The following is a 14,623-nucleotide window of genomic DNA, read 5'->3' as shown; positions in this document are numbered from 1 at the left end:
TAAATATCATGGATGGAAAAATATATCATATGAAATTAAGAACTAATTCAGGCATTAAACAAAGATGTATTGACATCAAAAAAAAGAAGAATACTTTAAACTTCGTAGTTCAAAGGAACTTTTTAAAAAAGCAATTAATTAGCTTATATTAAAAGAAGAAGAAGAAGGTTGAATCCTGAAGTTCCGATCTTTTGTTTAACATGTGTATCAACGTCCTACATTAAGTAGGAGTGCTTCGTTTGCATCTATTGGAGGCTGTACGGCCCAAATCCCATTTATCAATTTTTTATCTTTTGGGTTTGGAATACCATCTTGTTTAAGCGATCCTTATCTGTGTCTATCTCCAAATCTTTATCTAGTTCATCATCTTAAGAATATCTGATGAAAAAAACATAAAATAGAGAAAAAAAGAAATACAGACTATCTAACTTCCTAGAAGGCTGTAAAAACTAGAAGAATATTATAAAAACGAATATATTGTTGGTGTACCCTACCTAGACAGTGGCCAAAGACTGCATAATATCGACAGTGATATAGGAAAGGCATTGAAAATTATGGGTGAGTCTCAAAAACCTCAACAAAAGCAAAAAACGGAGATATAAAGCTAACAAACAATAGTATTAGCATAATTTATGCCAGAAAATTGATAACCATGATTAAAACAATACACCTGTTTAGAATAATAAAATACATATCAAGAAACTTAAAAAGCGAGAACTTGGGCCCTTGAAATCCACACAGAAACCCTGAGAAAAAACTGAAATATATCATAGACGAGAAGATCATTCAGCTATAACCTATATAAAGACTAACAACACCATGAACTTTTCCACTAAAACTGTGACGAAATAGAAGAAAACCTGATACAATTAAAATCTGAACGCAACTGGTGGTCTATCAAACTCAAGATGGAATCAGGTCCAGATATGATAAAAGCATAAGTGCTCAATGATATACAAGGAACCAGAAATAAAATGGTTTTACTTTATCTGCAATCATATATGGCATATAAAACAATGGCTCGCAAACTACAATTACGAGAATACACAGCCGAGAATACACTGTAGCAAATACTACATAGCAATATGATGACGAAAAACCTTCCTAAAAATAAGAACCTACAAAGAATACCAGAAGAAAAGACCGGATTTGAAAGTACTAGTACACGAGAATATATTTAGCATGTGAGACAAAGAATCTTTAAATCGAGTAAATTCAACTACAATACTTAAAATATTTTAGATATGGATTGACCAGATCACAAGAAACAAAAAATTGTAAATATAAATAAGTGTACAAGATCTCTATGTATGAAACAAATTGTTATAATAAGGTGAGCATCAATAACGCTGAAGCATACTAGAGAGACCTTATAATTACTAAAATAAAAAATGTTTTTAAAATATAACCAGTAGGTGGTCACAATTAATCTTAATTTTCATCAAAAATTTCAACTATTCCAGCCAAATATCCTCCCATACAAAAAACAGACATACCCAATTGAGATACCTAATTATTTTCGTTTAGTCATAATTTTACGGCACGCCAGCGACGGTATGACTAATTTTTTTAGTATTGTTAACCGCGGCTAACCGTGAATGGGATGATTCTTGCGGCAATTATCGCCTATTTAGAAAATTTAGAACGATTTAGGTGAATTTAGAGCAGTTCGCGAATTGCGGGCTTTCGTCTAAAAGCGGAGATATGCGTGGAAGGTGATATGGCTTTACTAAAATGGTTTAAGAGAAGAAGCAAACTAGAACAGGGTTTGGTGTGTTGTGTTTTCGCGTTAGTTATCGTTATTATTGTTTTGTTTTGTTGCTTCTTGACTTCTCATGGTAAGTTTCTTTTTTTAATAAAAAAAAATGCAGATATTATATATGCATTATATGCAGAGTCAATTACTTTTAATAAACAGTACAAGAATTAAGTAAACTATAACAGTTAAGGTAACTGACAGTTTATAACAAGACACTGTAATGCAAAAATATGTACAATGTGAAAAGCTATTTTTAAAATACGTTTATATAAATAATTGTGTTGATCCTGATGCTTTCTATGAATTTTAAGACTTCGTTAAGAATGCTTCTGTGCTGAAAGTTTATTAAATAGTAGGTAATGATAGATATACTACATAATATATTTTTCTAAGCTTTATTCCAGTTCAAATACCTTTTATTTCACCTATTTCTATACATAAAATATCTGCTTATGGTTGTTATTTAAGAACTGTATTGAATGTAAAGCAATCAACGATTCGTAGGAGAAACAAATCGACAGAACCCGTAAAAAATAGGTAATTTCTAAAATGCGGGGAAAAGTTAAAACAACATAGAAACAACATATTGAGGACGCCAAAATTTTGGATGTATTCGAATAAAATAATGAGAGGTGGGAAAATAAATAAACTATTTAAATGAAACACATTGTAACGATGAATATTCACTTAAAGAAGTATCATCATCATAAGATCGACAATCCGTTGTGAATATTGGCCTGCTCACAAATAAGTCGCCACTCCTGTTGATTCCTGGCAACTTCTCTCCATCTTATGACCCTTAGAATCTGTAGGTCTTCTTCCACATCATCAACCCACTCCTTTGTGGTCGTCCTCTAACTCTTGTGCCCTCTGGTTTTGTTATTGTATAAAAATGTTAATCTGTTCGTGTATTTGCGATCTGACATCCTAGTAATGTATCCAGCCCATCTAAGTCTCTGCACTTTAACGAATTTCATAATATCTGGATCGGTGTATAACTAATATAGTTCAAAGTTGTATCTTCGACGTCATAACCCATTTTCATTTACGGCCTCAAAAATATTTCTAAGAATTTTTCTCTCAAAAATACCAAGACGTCTTTCATCACTTTGAGATGAGGTCCACGTTTCAACCCCATATATCAAAACCGGTCTTATTAAGTTCTTGTATATATCGAGCTTTACTGCAGGTTTTATATTTTTATTTTATAAATGTTTCTGGAGACTTGTTCAGTTCTGTTTGCTATTGCTATGCGTCTTTTTATTTCGTCGGTTTTCGTGTTTGTTGCGTTTACTAGCGATCCAAGATATGTGAATTCTTTGACTTGCTCATAGGTATGGTTGTTAATTTGAATTCTCTGTAGGATATTTTGGGGGATTTTAGAAACCAACATATATTTGGTTTTTTCCTCGTTTACCACAAGTCCTAATTCTCTTGCCGCGTCCGCAAGCCTTGTAAAACACTGCACCATATCTCTCATGCTTCTGCCAAGTATAACTATATCGCCAGCGAATATGAGAAATTGCGTCGATCTATTAAAAATAGTTCCATTCATTCTAATATTTAATTGTCTGATTGCCTTTTGCAAACGCGTCCCCCTGTTTTAGACCATTATTATTGTCAAAGAATGTAGAGTTTTCTCCTTCAATTCTAATGCATAAGCTTCCGTTTTGCATTGTTAGTTGGGTCAACTTAACTAACTTACAACAACACTAATAATACATTGCCGAAGATTTTTATGCAGATGCTAACAGAGTAATGCGTCTATAGTTCTTACACTCCAGTTCATCACCCTTTTTATGCAACGGATACATTATTCCCTTTAGCCACTCTTCTGGTACCAATTCATTCTGCGATGTAAGTACTATTAGTTTATGGATTGCTGCAAAAAGTAGATCACCACCTTTTTTATACATTTCCGAACAGATTCGATATCGATTCCTGGGACTTTATTGCCTTTCGAGTTTTAGGATGGCATTTAACACTTCTTGTCTGGTTGGATCTTCACTGTGTAGTTGATTGTCTATGTTATAACCTCGTTCAATATCGTTTATATTTAAATGTTCGCTGAAATGTTGTGCCCATCTGTTAAGAACTGAGTTTTTATCAGGTAGAATTTCACCGTTAGTGTCTTTACAAATTTTTAATCGTGTTTTAAATTCAATTCATCCTTCTCTATCTTGGGTTACTAGGAACGGTTCATATAGACTATAGCGAACAATTTATACAAATAGGTGAATTTTATAAAATCCTGTAAAACAATTTCATTTACCATTCCCGATTAACAGAGAACAAAAAACAAATGACCTATTTAAAAAACATAAAGGACAAGAACTGACGATGGACGAGAAATGGAGAATGTTAACATGTACACTTCTAACACGGCACTAGAAGTATGTGTCTTGATTAAAAATATAAGAAAAATCACAAAAAACTGCCTGAAAAAAATTCACGAATAAGTATAATAAAAAAAATTTCTTGTAAAAAATTTATTAACAAGAAGAACTAACAAGGTAAAGAAGAGTACATAAAAATATTGTAAAAAAACGAAAATAAAGTCCAGCTAAACACAAAAGCTGGGAAGAATTCTCAACTTTTTGCTCAATCTTTCGCTGCTTGGATAACTCGTGAGCTCGAAACTGTCTTCTGCTGTACAGTTCTTGAGCACGAAGTCTTTTTCTTACTGTTTTAACACATTCCTCAACATGTTTGATGACTTTTGGTCTATTCCTAATTCCTTATACCTAGTATATACATGAACTCAGAATACACTTCAGAAAAATCAATAATTCACTACGTTATATCTAGACAGACTTCCCGGCTACGTATGTACGATGTTAGAGTATACAGAGGAGCAGAATATGGAAGGAACCATTAACTTGTAAAGCCACAAACCTTTTTCCCATTCAAGACACATTCTGAGAATCTAATTGATCCATATTATCGAGAAATTTTTGGGAAAAGGTACAATATAAATATGAAGATGAGTTGACAACATTCCTGTGTAGAATGAGGTAATAATGTGTATTCATCTGCCCTAAATACGTATCGAAATATAATAGAATCTATAAGTGAAGCAGATGTAGAAGCCTTGGAAGAACTGATACTAGATCGAAGGAATACAAAATAATAATGGACTGAAAATTTAGAGTAAAGGTAGCAGAGAAAAAACTGGCACATAACATATGGTTAAAGATAAAACACACAGAAGATCAGAAATACTGCACGAGATGCTGTCCAGATGTCAAAAAGCAGTGCTGAATGCCAAAAATGAAACATTGTACAATAAATGTACACAAATACACCAGAGCATAGGTTTTAGCTTAGCTTTAGTATAACGGGCTGCGCCAGGGAGACCCACTCTTCTGTATAATGTGGAATCTGGCTCTAGAAAAAGTAATACGTAAGTCACATATCACAACTATTGGTTAAATCTATCTGATGATATCAATATTGTTGGGAGAACGGAAAACGCTGTACGAGAGGCGTATGTAGCATTAAAAGAATTAGCTACAAAAATGGGTTTAATAATAAACACCAACAAAACAAAGTATATGAAAATAAGCACGCAACCACAAATCCTACAACCACTTATTATAGAAAACGACGTTATCGAAGCAGTAAACGAATTTTTATACTTGGGAGCGCTCCCTAACACTAAAAATAATACTACCGCAGAGATAAACCACAGAATTTGTATGGCCAACAGATGCTATTTTGGGCTCAATCTCCTCCTTAAATCCACAATTATACCGAGAAATACAAAAACAAAACTCTACAATACAATAATACGCCCTGTGGTAATATATGGTTCAGAGAGCTGGACTTTCGAAAGAAAAATACTAAGGCGAATCTATGGAGCAGTGAATGACAATGGAGTGTAGAGAAGAAGAAGATGCAACTTCGAACTTTAGAGAATATACCAGCAACCAGATATAGTAAAACATATTAAGATAGGACGTCTGAGGTGTATAGGGCATGTAATGCGGATGGAACAAAATGACCCAGCTAGACAAACGCTCATTGATAGACACATAGGCCAGAGAAGAAGAAGAAGACCCAGAACAAGGTTCCTTGATAACATCGATGAAGACATGAGAAATATGGGAATACGTGCTTGGAGGAAGGCAATGGAGAGACGATTTGAGAAATTCTTGAGGTTCTAGGACCCTTACGGCAAGATTATAAAACAAGAGTAGAGAACGAAGTTACGGAAGATGAGGAACAAAGTCTAAAACAGCTTTTAGAAAAAGAAACAGCTAAAAGAAACATGTCATATGATATTCTTAGGTCTAAAAAAAGCCTGTTATAGCATCTTCTTCTGCGTCACCATTTTCTATCGACTCCTGAAGGTAGTTCTCTCTTAATTGTTTTCATCTTTCTCTGTGTTGCCCCAATCTAATGCATTGTTTGCTCTTATGTCATTTATCCATCTCTTTTGAGGTCTTCCCATGTTTCTTGTCGTCCTCCTTGGTCTCCATTCTAGGATTCTCCGTGTCAATATGTTATCACTATATATGGCTATGTGACCGGCTCAGCACCATTTCATTTTTGTAATTTCTTCCACGATATCCCTGACTTCATTTAAGAATTTCCAATTACTAAACGAGTACGTGTTATAATATGGGTATATCTATAGATGACTATAAACTTTTCACTTTACAGCTTCCTGACAACCAGATCATATTAGCTTAGGATGATGTAAGATATATGATCAGAAAGTTGGATGAAGAATATAAGGGTCGGGATTTGACGATAAATATAAAAAATATCGTGTGTATCAAGTTGTTGGAAAAGCAGATCGAAATAATCCAGTGCTAGACCACTGTAGAATTATAAATGTTACAACTAAATTGCGTGCTGTGGAACACAAAAATTAGACAATCTACGAGACCATAGTCAAAAGCATCACAGTTTATGATGCTGAGGTCTGACAAATAACAGAATGTTTATCAAAGAACCTACTGTCAATAAGAATGGGGTTTTGGAGACGTTATTGTAGGCTAAAGCTTCAAAATAAGAAATGACGAGATACGGAAAAGAATGGGTATTAAAACAACAATAATTGACATCACTTAAGCCAAGAGTTTGAGGTGGTAAGGACATATAAGATGTATGAATGGAGACAGGCGGCCAAAGCAAATGATGGAGTGGAGAATAGTGCAGAGAAGAAGAAGAGGACGCCCAAGAAAGATATGTAAGGAGGGCATTAGACAAACCATGACCGAAAGGTATCTACAGGATGATGACTGGCGAGATAGAAAGCGGTGAATCCGAGAAACGACTATGATAATGTAAATATAATCGCAATCTATATAACTTGTAGATAATATTAAGAAGTATTTTTGGATACTTAATTTTCGTTCTCACACTCAGTTGTCACATAGTCAATATCTTTATAGCAGAGAGGTATATAATCTTTTTATATAAAATTTTATTTTGACTTCCTTTCTTATCCTTTCAATTATCATTTCCAGATGGAGTGTGTACCAGTCCAGCATGTCTTCGGGCAGCTGTCCATATCTTGGATACGGTCGATCCAGAGGCAAACCCATGCGACGACTTCTACAACTTCACATGCGGTAACTTCATGAAAAATTCCATAGCCAAAGACGCTCCTACTGTTCTGCATGCTTTAAAAAGCTTATCGGAAAATCAACTTAAGGAAATTGTCACGGAAACAAGAAATGAAACTGTTCTACCGAAAAGTTTGGTGTTTCAACGGAGCTTTTATAGAGCTTGTTTGGACACGGAGAAAATTGAGAGCGATGAAGATATGACGTTTCTGAGGCTTTTAGATGAAGTAAGTAAAGATAGATAATTGGCGTTTGTCCATAAAAAAAAATAATAATAAAAAAATAACATATTTTCTACTTACAATAATTGAGTAATTTAGCGCGTATAACAATAACATACCTGAAAAAGAAAAATGCCTGTTAAAAATTGTTACTGAAAAAATGAGTATTGTTTTATTAAATTATTTGGATAATAAATGCCATTCTATATTAACTAGGCGGTACTAAAATACTCATCGTATATGAATACACCTATTGTGCGATACCGATAGTGTAATTAGTAAATGTGCAGGAGGCGGTACTTGACCTTGTCTAATAAATTTTCTAGTACTGCCTACAGTTCATATGATTCGTCGCCGAAGTGTATGATTCATCGTCTATTAAATACGATTGGAATAATGTGAAGGTCTCACACACAAAATGTGAGTTTTTGTTGAAATAAATAAATAATAAAATTGAATTTGTATAAAAGCCGAAAATTAGATAAAAACATTAATGGAATAAGAAAAATAAAATGGAGTAGTCTATCGTCAGTAAGATGGTTTTTATGAATTAGATATCGTGTGATAATACAGCCCAATAAAATGAAAAATAATTGGTGCCAATTTTCGGGGAAAATACGGTACACGAAAATATTAATTTTGTGTTAGATAAAAGAAAAGCTATTTTTTTGCAATAATTCAACACGCTGCATGACTAAATAAGTATTTATGTGCTCAATGTCACAAACCCAGAAATACATGGGATGGGTCTGGAACCTGCAATATTCCACAAATATTTAGGGAATGTTGCTGCTTTTATCCTTTTATTTTTGTTTTGTGGTTTAGGATACGTATGTCATGTTTAGTGTATAGTTAATGAAAATGCATTGATGGATTATTTTATTTTTTCACATTTAGTATGTAACTAACACCTGTACGATGTTTGTTTACTGTTATCTGGTCACAAATAACCAATTATCAGTTGTTTTGTGACCTAACTTAATAAACAGGAAATACTTGAATCTAAGGGCTTACCCTATGGCTTACTCTTATTTTATCTGTCAACTAATGCACTACAACTAACATGCAATAACTTCACAGCACTATACTCTGCTTTTTACACTAAACCGTTACACATTTACAATAACTCGTATGGTTTTGTCCTTATGAGTCTTCTCTTTAGTTCAGTGTTATCAAGAAGCTGGATTGCCTCGACATTCACATGACTATGCAGCCTCTGCTCGCGACTTGCTGTATTATTTCGGTCACAGTTTCCATACCCAGGTCCTGGTGAAGGTTGCTGTTACGGGTATACCAAGGAGCATCAACAATGTTCCTCAGTACTTTGTTTTGAAATCTCTAAATAATATGTAGATTAGTAGCTTTAATACAGCCCCAGAGTTAGCACCCATGTACCCATACTGGCCCCAGTACTTACTTGTAAATGGATAGTTTATTATGAATGGATAATGCTGAATTTTTTCCAATCAGCCAATACAATTTCTTATATCTAATATCAAGCTCCCCTCTTTTCTTTTTGACATGGACTTTTCAGCGCAGCCTCGCTGGATTGCCAGTATTTTGCTGATGTTGCATGAGGAACTTGGGTATCCATTTATTCTAACTGGGAAATTTTCTATTTTTTTATTTGTAAAGTTAATGTGTGCAGATTTAGTCTTATTTAATTTTATTTGCCATTTTCTTGACCAGGTATGTATTTTATTTACTGATAGTTGCAACTTATCAGTCGCTTCTTCACTAGTGTCTCCTAACGCTAGTATGACTGTCTCATCCGCGAAGGTGTGGTAATAGTGTACAGGACCGGATCTAATACACTCCCTTGTGACACGCCAGTTTTGATCTCCTTAAATCGGTGTACACTTCTTGTTTGACTCTGAAATACAATCTGTTCGCAATGTATGATTCTAAGATTTCTGAATACTGTTTAAGCATGAACGTTCTTAGTTTATAGTTTAAACCCTTATGCCAGACTTTATCAACTGCCTGTGCAACGTCCAAGAATATTGTAGAGCAGACTTTCTTTTCTTCTAATGTTTTTTCTATTATATTCGTTATTCTGTTAACTTAATCTATAGTGGAATGTTTATTTCTGAAGCCAAATTGATGGATTGGTATAAGATTTTTTCTTTCTATTATTGGTTTTAATCTTATCAATAGAATTTTTTCAACAAATATTTTTGACGTCACCGGAAGAATTGATATTGGTCGATAGGATGTCACTTCATTTGGAGGTTTATCTGGTTTGACTTTCCAAACTTTCCAGAGTCTGAGAACATATCTCAATCTAAAAGCAGCATTTATTAGGTATGGCTTTTCTTGGTAGATTTTTAATATTTATCCTGTTTCGAGATCCTGGAGATTTTTTAGGATTTATATTCTCTTTTATCTCTGTTGATACTTCTCTAAATGATGTAAACGTTATTCTTTCTTCGATTTGGAATGGTTCTTTCCATCTTAGTTCTTCACCATGATTGCCGTTGGGTTTGAACGTGCTTTCTAAATGATCTGCAAATCGTTCTGCTTTCTGTTCGCTACTTCTAGCCAAGTTGCCGTTTTCCAACTTGATAAGGAGGAGAATGAATACTTATTCTCTTCATTCGTTTTGTTGCCTTCCATAACGAATAATCTGTGTTCTGGTCAGTTCTTAAATTACTTAAAAAAGAATTAATTGTTGAATTTTTTATATTCTGTATCTCCCTTTTTAGTTTTTGTGTAGCATTATTTAGACTAGATTTGTCTCGTGGAGCTCCGTATTGCTGCCATTTTTTTCTGAACTTCCTTTTTTCTCCTATGAGTTCTCTGATTTATTTTGGATAGTTGTTCCCTTTTGTTCTAGAAGTTATTGTGAGAGTATTTTCCCAAGCTACCTGTTGCGATATTTTTTATAAAAACTTAAGTTGCCTCGTGTTTCACAATGGCACGGCAAGATTAATTTTGTATTCAAGGTTTATTTTAAAGCTTTCCCAGTCAGTTTTTTTATTAGTCAATATTGAATTGAACTCTTTTTGGCTCACTGTATCATTCATAGTTAAAATAATCGGTGAATGAGCAGAGTTCACTTTCCAGCCTGATATGCATATAGTTAGCTAGAATAAAGAAATCTATCAGGTCTGGAATTTTGTTCCTATCGGTAGGCCACTCAGTATGTTGGTCCACTCAGTATATTACTTCACTCTTTTGTTCTTTAACAGCTGACAATAGTTCTTTTAGTTGTATATAGCCTAGAGCCCCAGTGGTTATTCTTTGCATTAAAGTCGCCACCGATGATGTATCTTTGTCCAAAAGTGTTCATAAATTCTTTATATTGTTCTTTTTTAATGGAGTGTCTAGGAGGACAATATATTGAACTTATATTTACGATATGTGTTTTCATCTTCAGACATACTGTTGTAGCTTGTATGTGCTCAGTTGCATATTTTAATTATCTTAGATCTATTTATCTTAGATTATGATATATTATCTGGGTGTACAGTAGGATATACTCTGTACCCCCTAAAGTTTACATATGACTGTTTAGTGAAGTATGTTTCAGAAACGAGACACAGATCAATTTTCTCAATGTCTAGTACTGCTTCCAACTCTATCTGATGTTGTTCATTTGCGTTTCACGCCATAATTCGAAGGTTCTTAGCCATTTTTGATTTTCGGAATAGCTCCTTTAGCGCTATGCTCTAGTCGGGTAACTCTGATATCGATTTATCGAAAGTTATTTCGTCATCAATCTTGGTGAGCTTTTCCAATATTATTTTTAATGTAATACCAGTTTCTTTTTCTTGTTACGATGGTACATGTCTCCTTGCATTCTTTGTTACATCGCTGTATCTTCTATTTTCACTGACTTCTACCGTTTTGATTTTCGGGTTTTTTTTTTTTAAATTTCCTCTATGTTTATATTACCTTGTTTGTTTTAAAGTATTTCTGGGGTTTCTGGGTTATTTGGGTAATCTGGTCACAAACATTATTTGTTGTCCCTATGTATATACCTATCTTCTTTAGATAGCAAATGTATGTACCTTTTCTACAAGTTTTGGGTTTATGTTTTAGGCAATTGGAGGCTGGCCAATTATTAAAATGCACACCTGGAACGAACGGAAATATACTTGGCAAAGCGCTACACTTCAAGCTAGGAAACTAGGACTATATCATGGATTTTTCATCTCAATTCAGATCTACGAGAATCACACAAGTGACGGAAGAATGTTGTGGGTAAAGTCTAAACAATTTCTGTTGTTTTCATGATAAATTATTTTCATTTCAGTATTTTCAACAGATTTTTCCATTCAGCTTCTTTTTGACGAGTATATTTCAAGTTTTTTGTCTTAAAAATTGTAAAATAGACAAATGGGTATTAAAACGAGCTCAATTATATCATACTAAATATGACCAGAACATCACAAGAATAAAAACTCTGTTCGAAACAAAATAAAATTTAATATCAACCATCACTCAACCTGCCAAAACAAGATATGCCCCACAGAAATACGCGTATAAACTATTAATTATAAAACAATTTCTTTATTAGATCATGTTGTGAGTTTAATGACCTCGGCATTTAAATCTGTTCGAATTATTTAAATATTAAAATCATTAGGCTCATGCTTCTGCTTATGTTCTTTTACGTGCCCGACATCCTCGTTGGATTTTTTTGCATAATATCCATGTAGAAACGAATTATTCATGGGACAGATTGTTCCATTCTTGTTTTAAAGAAAACAAATGAGGTATGTAGATAGTTTACAATGCTCGACGTGTCCTACAAGCGTCATTACTCACATCAATTTAAAGGCATAGAGACATAGGCGTACGGCCTATAGTCGTTTAAAGGTTAGAGAAAATTTTACACCTACACAATAGTGAAATTTTTGTAGTCTGTTAGAATGTTAGTTACGGTGTACACGTTGGTTATAATAATGTGGCAGAAATTAAATGGGGATACCAATACAAACATTTAAAAAAGGAAGTTAAGGAAATTTTCGTGGAATCTTCAGACTATTTTATCGAAGGTGCAGATTATTGTGAAGATCGTCATCCTTCTAAGAGATGTCAAATAAAGAAGAAGAAATTAAATAAAAACCTATCTTATACAAATATGAAGCCAATGATGTACTGGATATTGCTATGGTGCCACTTCAGGAAACAAGATTACTTATAGAACTAAAAGAAGAAATGGCAAATTCATAATATAAATATTTTAGACACATCTGAAACAAATAAATTCGGTGCGTCACAGCCATCATCTAACTTGTTAAGCTGTTTGTTCGGGCTGTTAGGTCGTTGTCTTCTGAGATTAGTTCTCGACGTTTCGCCAAAACTAGGGTTTGGCATCTTCTGGAGATGTTACTGCTTCGATTGTAAGCTAAAACTGACGCCGCGTTGTACTACGGAGGCCATATTTATATTTTGTACTCGGCTCCCCTCCACTGGTTTCGGCGTGAGGGGGTATGCCGTCGTTGGTAGCTTTTCTTTTTTCATGTTCCAGCATCTGCGTTTCTTCAAAGAGTATCCGATGTTCTCCGCTTCCCACAGCGTGTTTGGCAACGGCAGATTTGTCGATATGTCCTAAACGACAATGGCTTTTTGTTCGTTTATCCTTATGTTTGTGTGTCTTGGTTCCCACACATACCATTCCACATGTGCATGGTATTCGGTATTAACCGGAGTTAAAACCTTATGTGAAAAGTTGACAACTTTCCTATCTGTGTTTTGTTTTGATTCTACCTCCTTATGTTTGGTTAAGCGTTCGTATTTGTGTTTCTGGCGTTCAGTGTTCCTTTCTAGTTCATTTTCCATTTTTTTGTAACAAATGGATTCAATCTTATTCTAACCTGCATATTTCAACCTGCTGCTCAAAACGTAAAATAAATCGAGAAGTTCCTTGTCAACCTTCGCCAAATTTCGTCTAGTGTCTAGTTTTGCATATATTCTATTGGCTTGACTTGTTCTGATGGATCGATTTGTTCGTAAGAAATTCGGTAGTACCCCGTTGTCTTGTCCCGAAAAAAATTTCGAAACCATGAACTTAAAATTCTACCAATTGAACTGCAACCTCAACAAATATTATTATTTATCCAAATCTACCTTTCAAAAGAAGGCACAGCAGATGATCTTTTGGAAAAAAATTACAAAACAAACTGACAAAAAAAACAAAAACTTCTGAGTTAAAAAAGGAATAAATCTGAGTTTATTCAAAAGAATAAACTGAAAATTTACGAATGAAATAACACTACCTACTATAAAATACGGTAGGTAGTGAATTATGAATTCAAGTTGGAAAATAAAATTTGGAAAGGATCGTAAAGTATAAGGAAAATGGACTAGTAACTTCTAAAAATCAATCAAAGGATATGCAAAGACGAAGAACATAACGTGTTGTGTATAACAAATAATGTGTTTTTTATTTTTAGTTAAAACCACCAGACGCAACGGAAATCAGTTCATTTAATTTAAATGATAGTGTCATTGACCACATACATGATATTCTTAAAGACTTAGGAGCTACTAGTGTAGATATCAAAGCAGATTTAAGGGTTGCGGTAAATTTTGTGGAAAGACTGAAAGAGGTAAGCTCTATCTTTAACTTAGCGACTTCTTTCCCCTTTTATATGAATATCTGCGTATCTTTTTCAATCTTTCGTTCCTTTGCTATCAGTAGATTAAGGTAATTTTAAGTTTCGATTGACTCTAATTTAGTTTTTCAACTTATTGGGTATTTGGCAACTAAAAACATTTCTTGTATAATATATGATCAAAAACCTTTTTGGGCATGGCTAATACTGTGCACGAGAAATCTCTTTTTCTATAGTTTTTCAAAGAATTAAGCGCTTATAAGGTAATTTTTCCTCACTTTAATATAATCAGCAAGAGGTATAGGTTTTTCAATTATTATATATCATTTTCTTGCTTATTCTTCTAAAATTCACATCAATTATCAGTTTTCTGTAGTTCTTTTGAATTTGATTGAATCTTCTTCATTTCTTTTTTTTTCTGTTTTTAAATCACCCACAATACCCAACATTTTCTTGTTTTACTATTGATAACTTTAGCTTTCCTTTACAATTTTTGTGTGT

The 14,623-nt window shown here is 33.7% G+C and overlaps 2 protein-coding genes across 4 annotated transcripts in view; one reads left to right on the top strand and one right to left on the bottom strand.

Annotated features, from left to right (window-relative positions):
- LOC140437857 (protein prickle-like) overlaps positions 1–14,623 on the bottom strand; it is a 281,038-nt gene that overhangs the window by 73,805 nt on the left and 192,610 nt on the right. The gene's annotated exons all lie outside the window — the stretch shown is intronic.
- Positions 1,540–14,623, top strand: part of LOC140437858 (neprilysin-2-like) — a 30,736-nt gene continuing 17,652 nt past the window's right edge. The window contains exons 1-4 of the mRNA XM_072527638.1: positions 1,540–1,838; positions 7,237–7,562; positions 11,601–11,762; positions 13,961–14,116. Coding sequence (XP_072383739.1) covers positions 1,721–1,838; positions 7,237–7,562; positions 11,601–11,762; positions 13,961–14,116 — 762 coding nt within the window. The 5' untranslated portion in view covers positions 1,540–1,720. The remainder of the gene's footprint in view (positions 1,839–7,236; positions 7,563–11,600; positions 11,763–13,960; positions 14,117–14,623) is intronic.

This window comes from Diabrotica undecimpunctata, chromosome 3 (assembly GCF_040954645.1).
Source record: "Diabrotica undecimpunctata isolate CICGRU chromosome 3, icDiaUnde3, whole genome shotgun sequence".
Lineage (NCBI taxonomy): Eukaryota > Metazoa > Arthropoda > Insecta > Coleoptera > Chrysomelidae > Diabrotica > Diabrotica undecimpunctata.
Note: the sequence above shows the minus strand (reverse complement) of the source record. Positions and strands in the feature narration are given on the sequence as shown.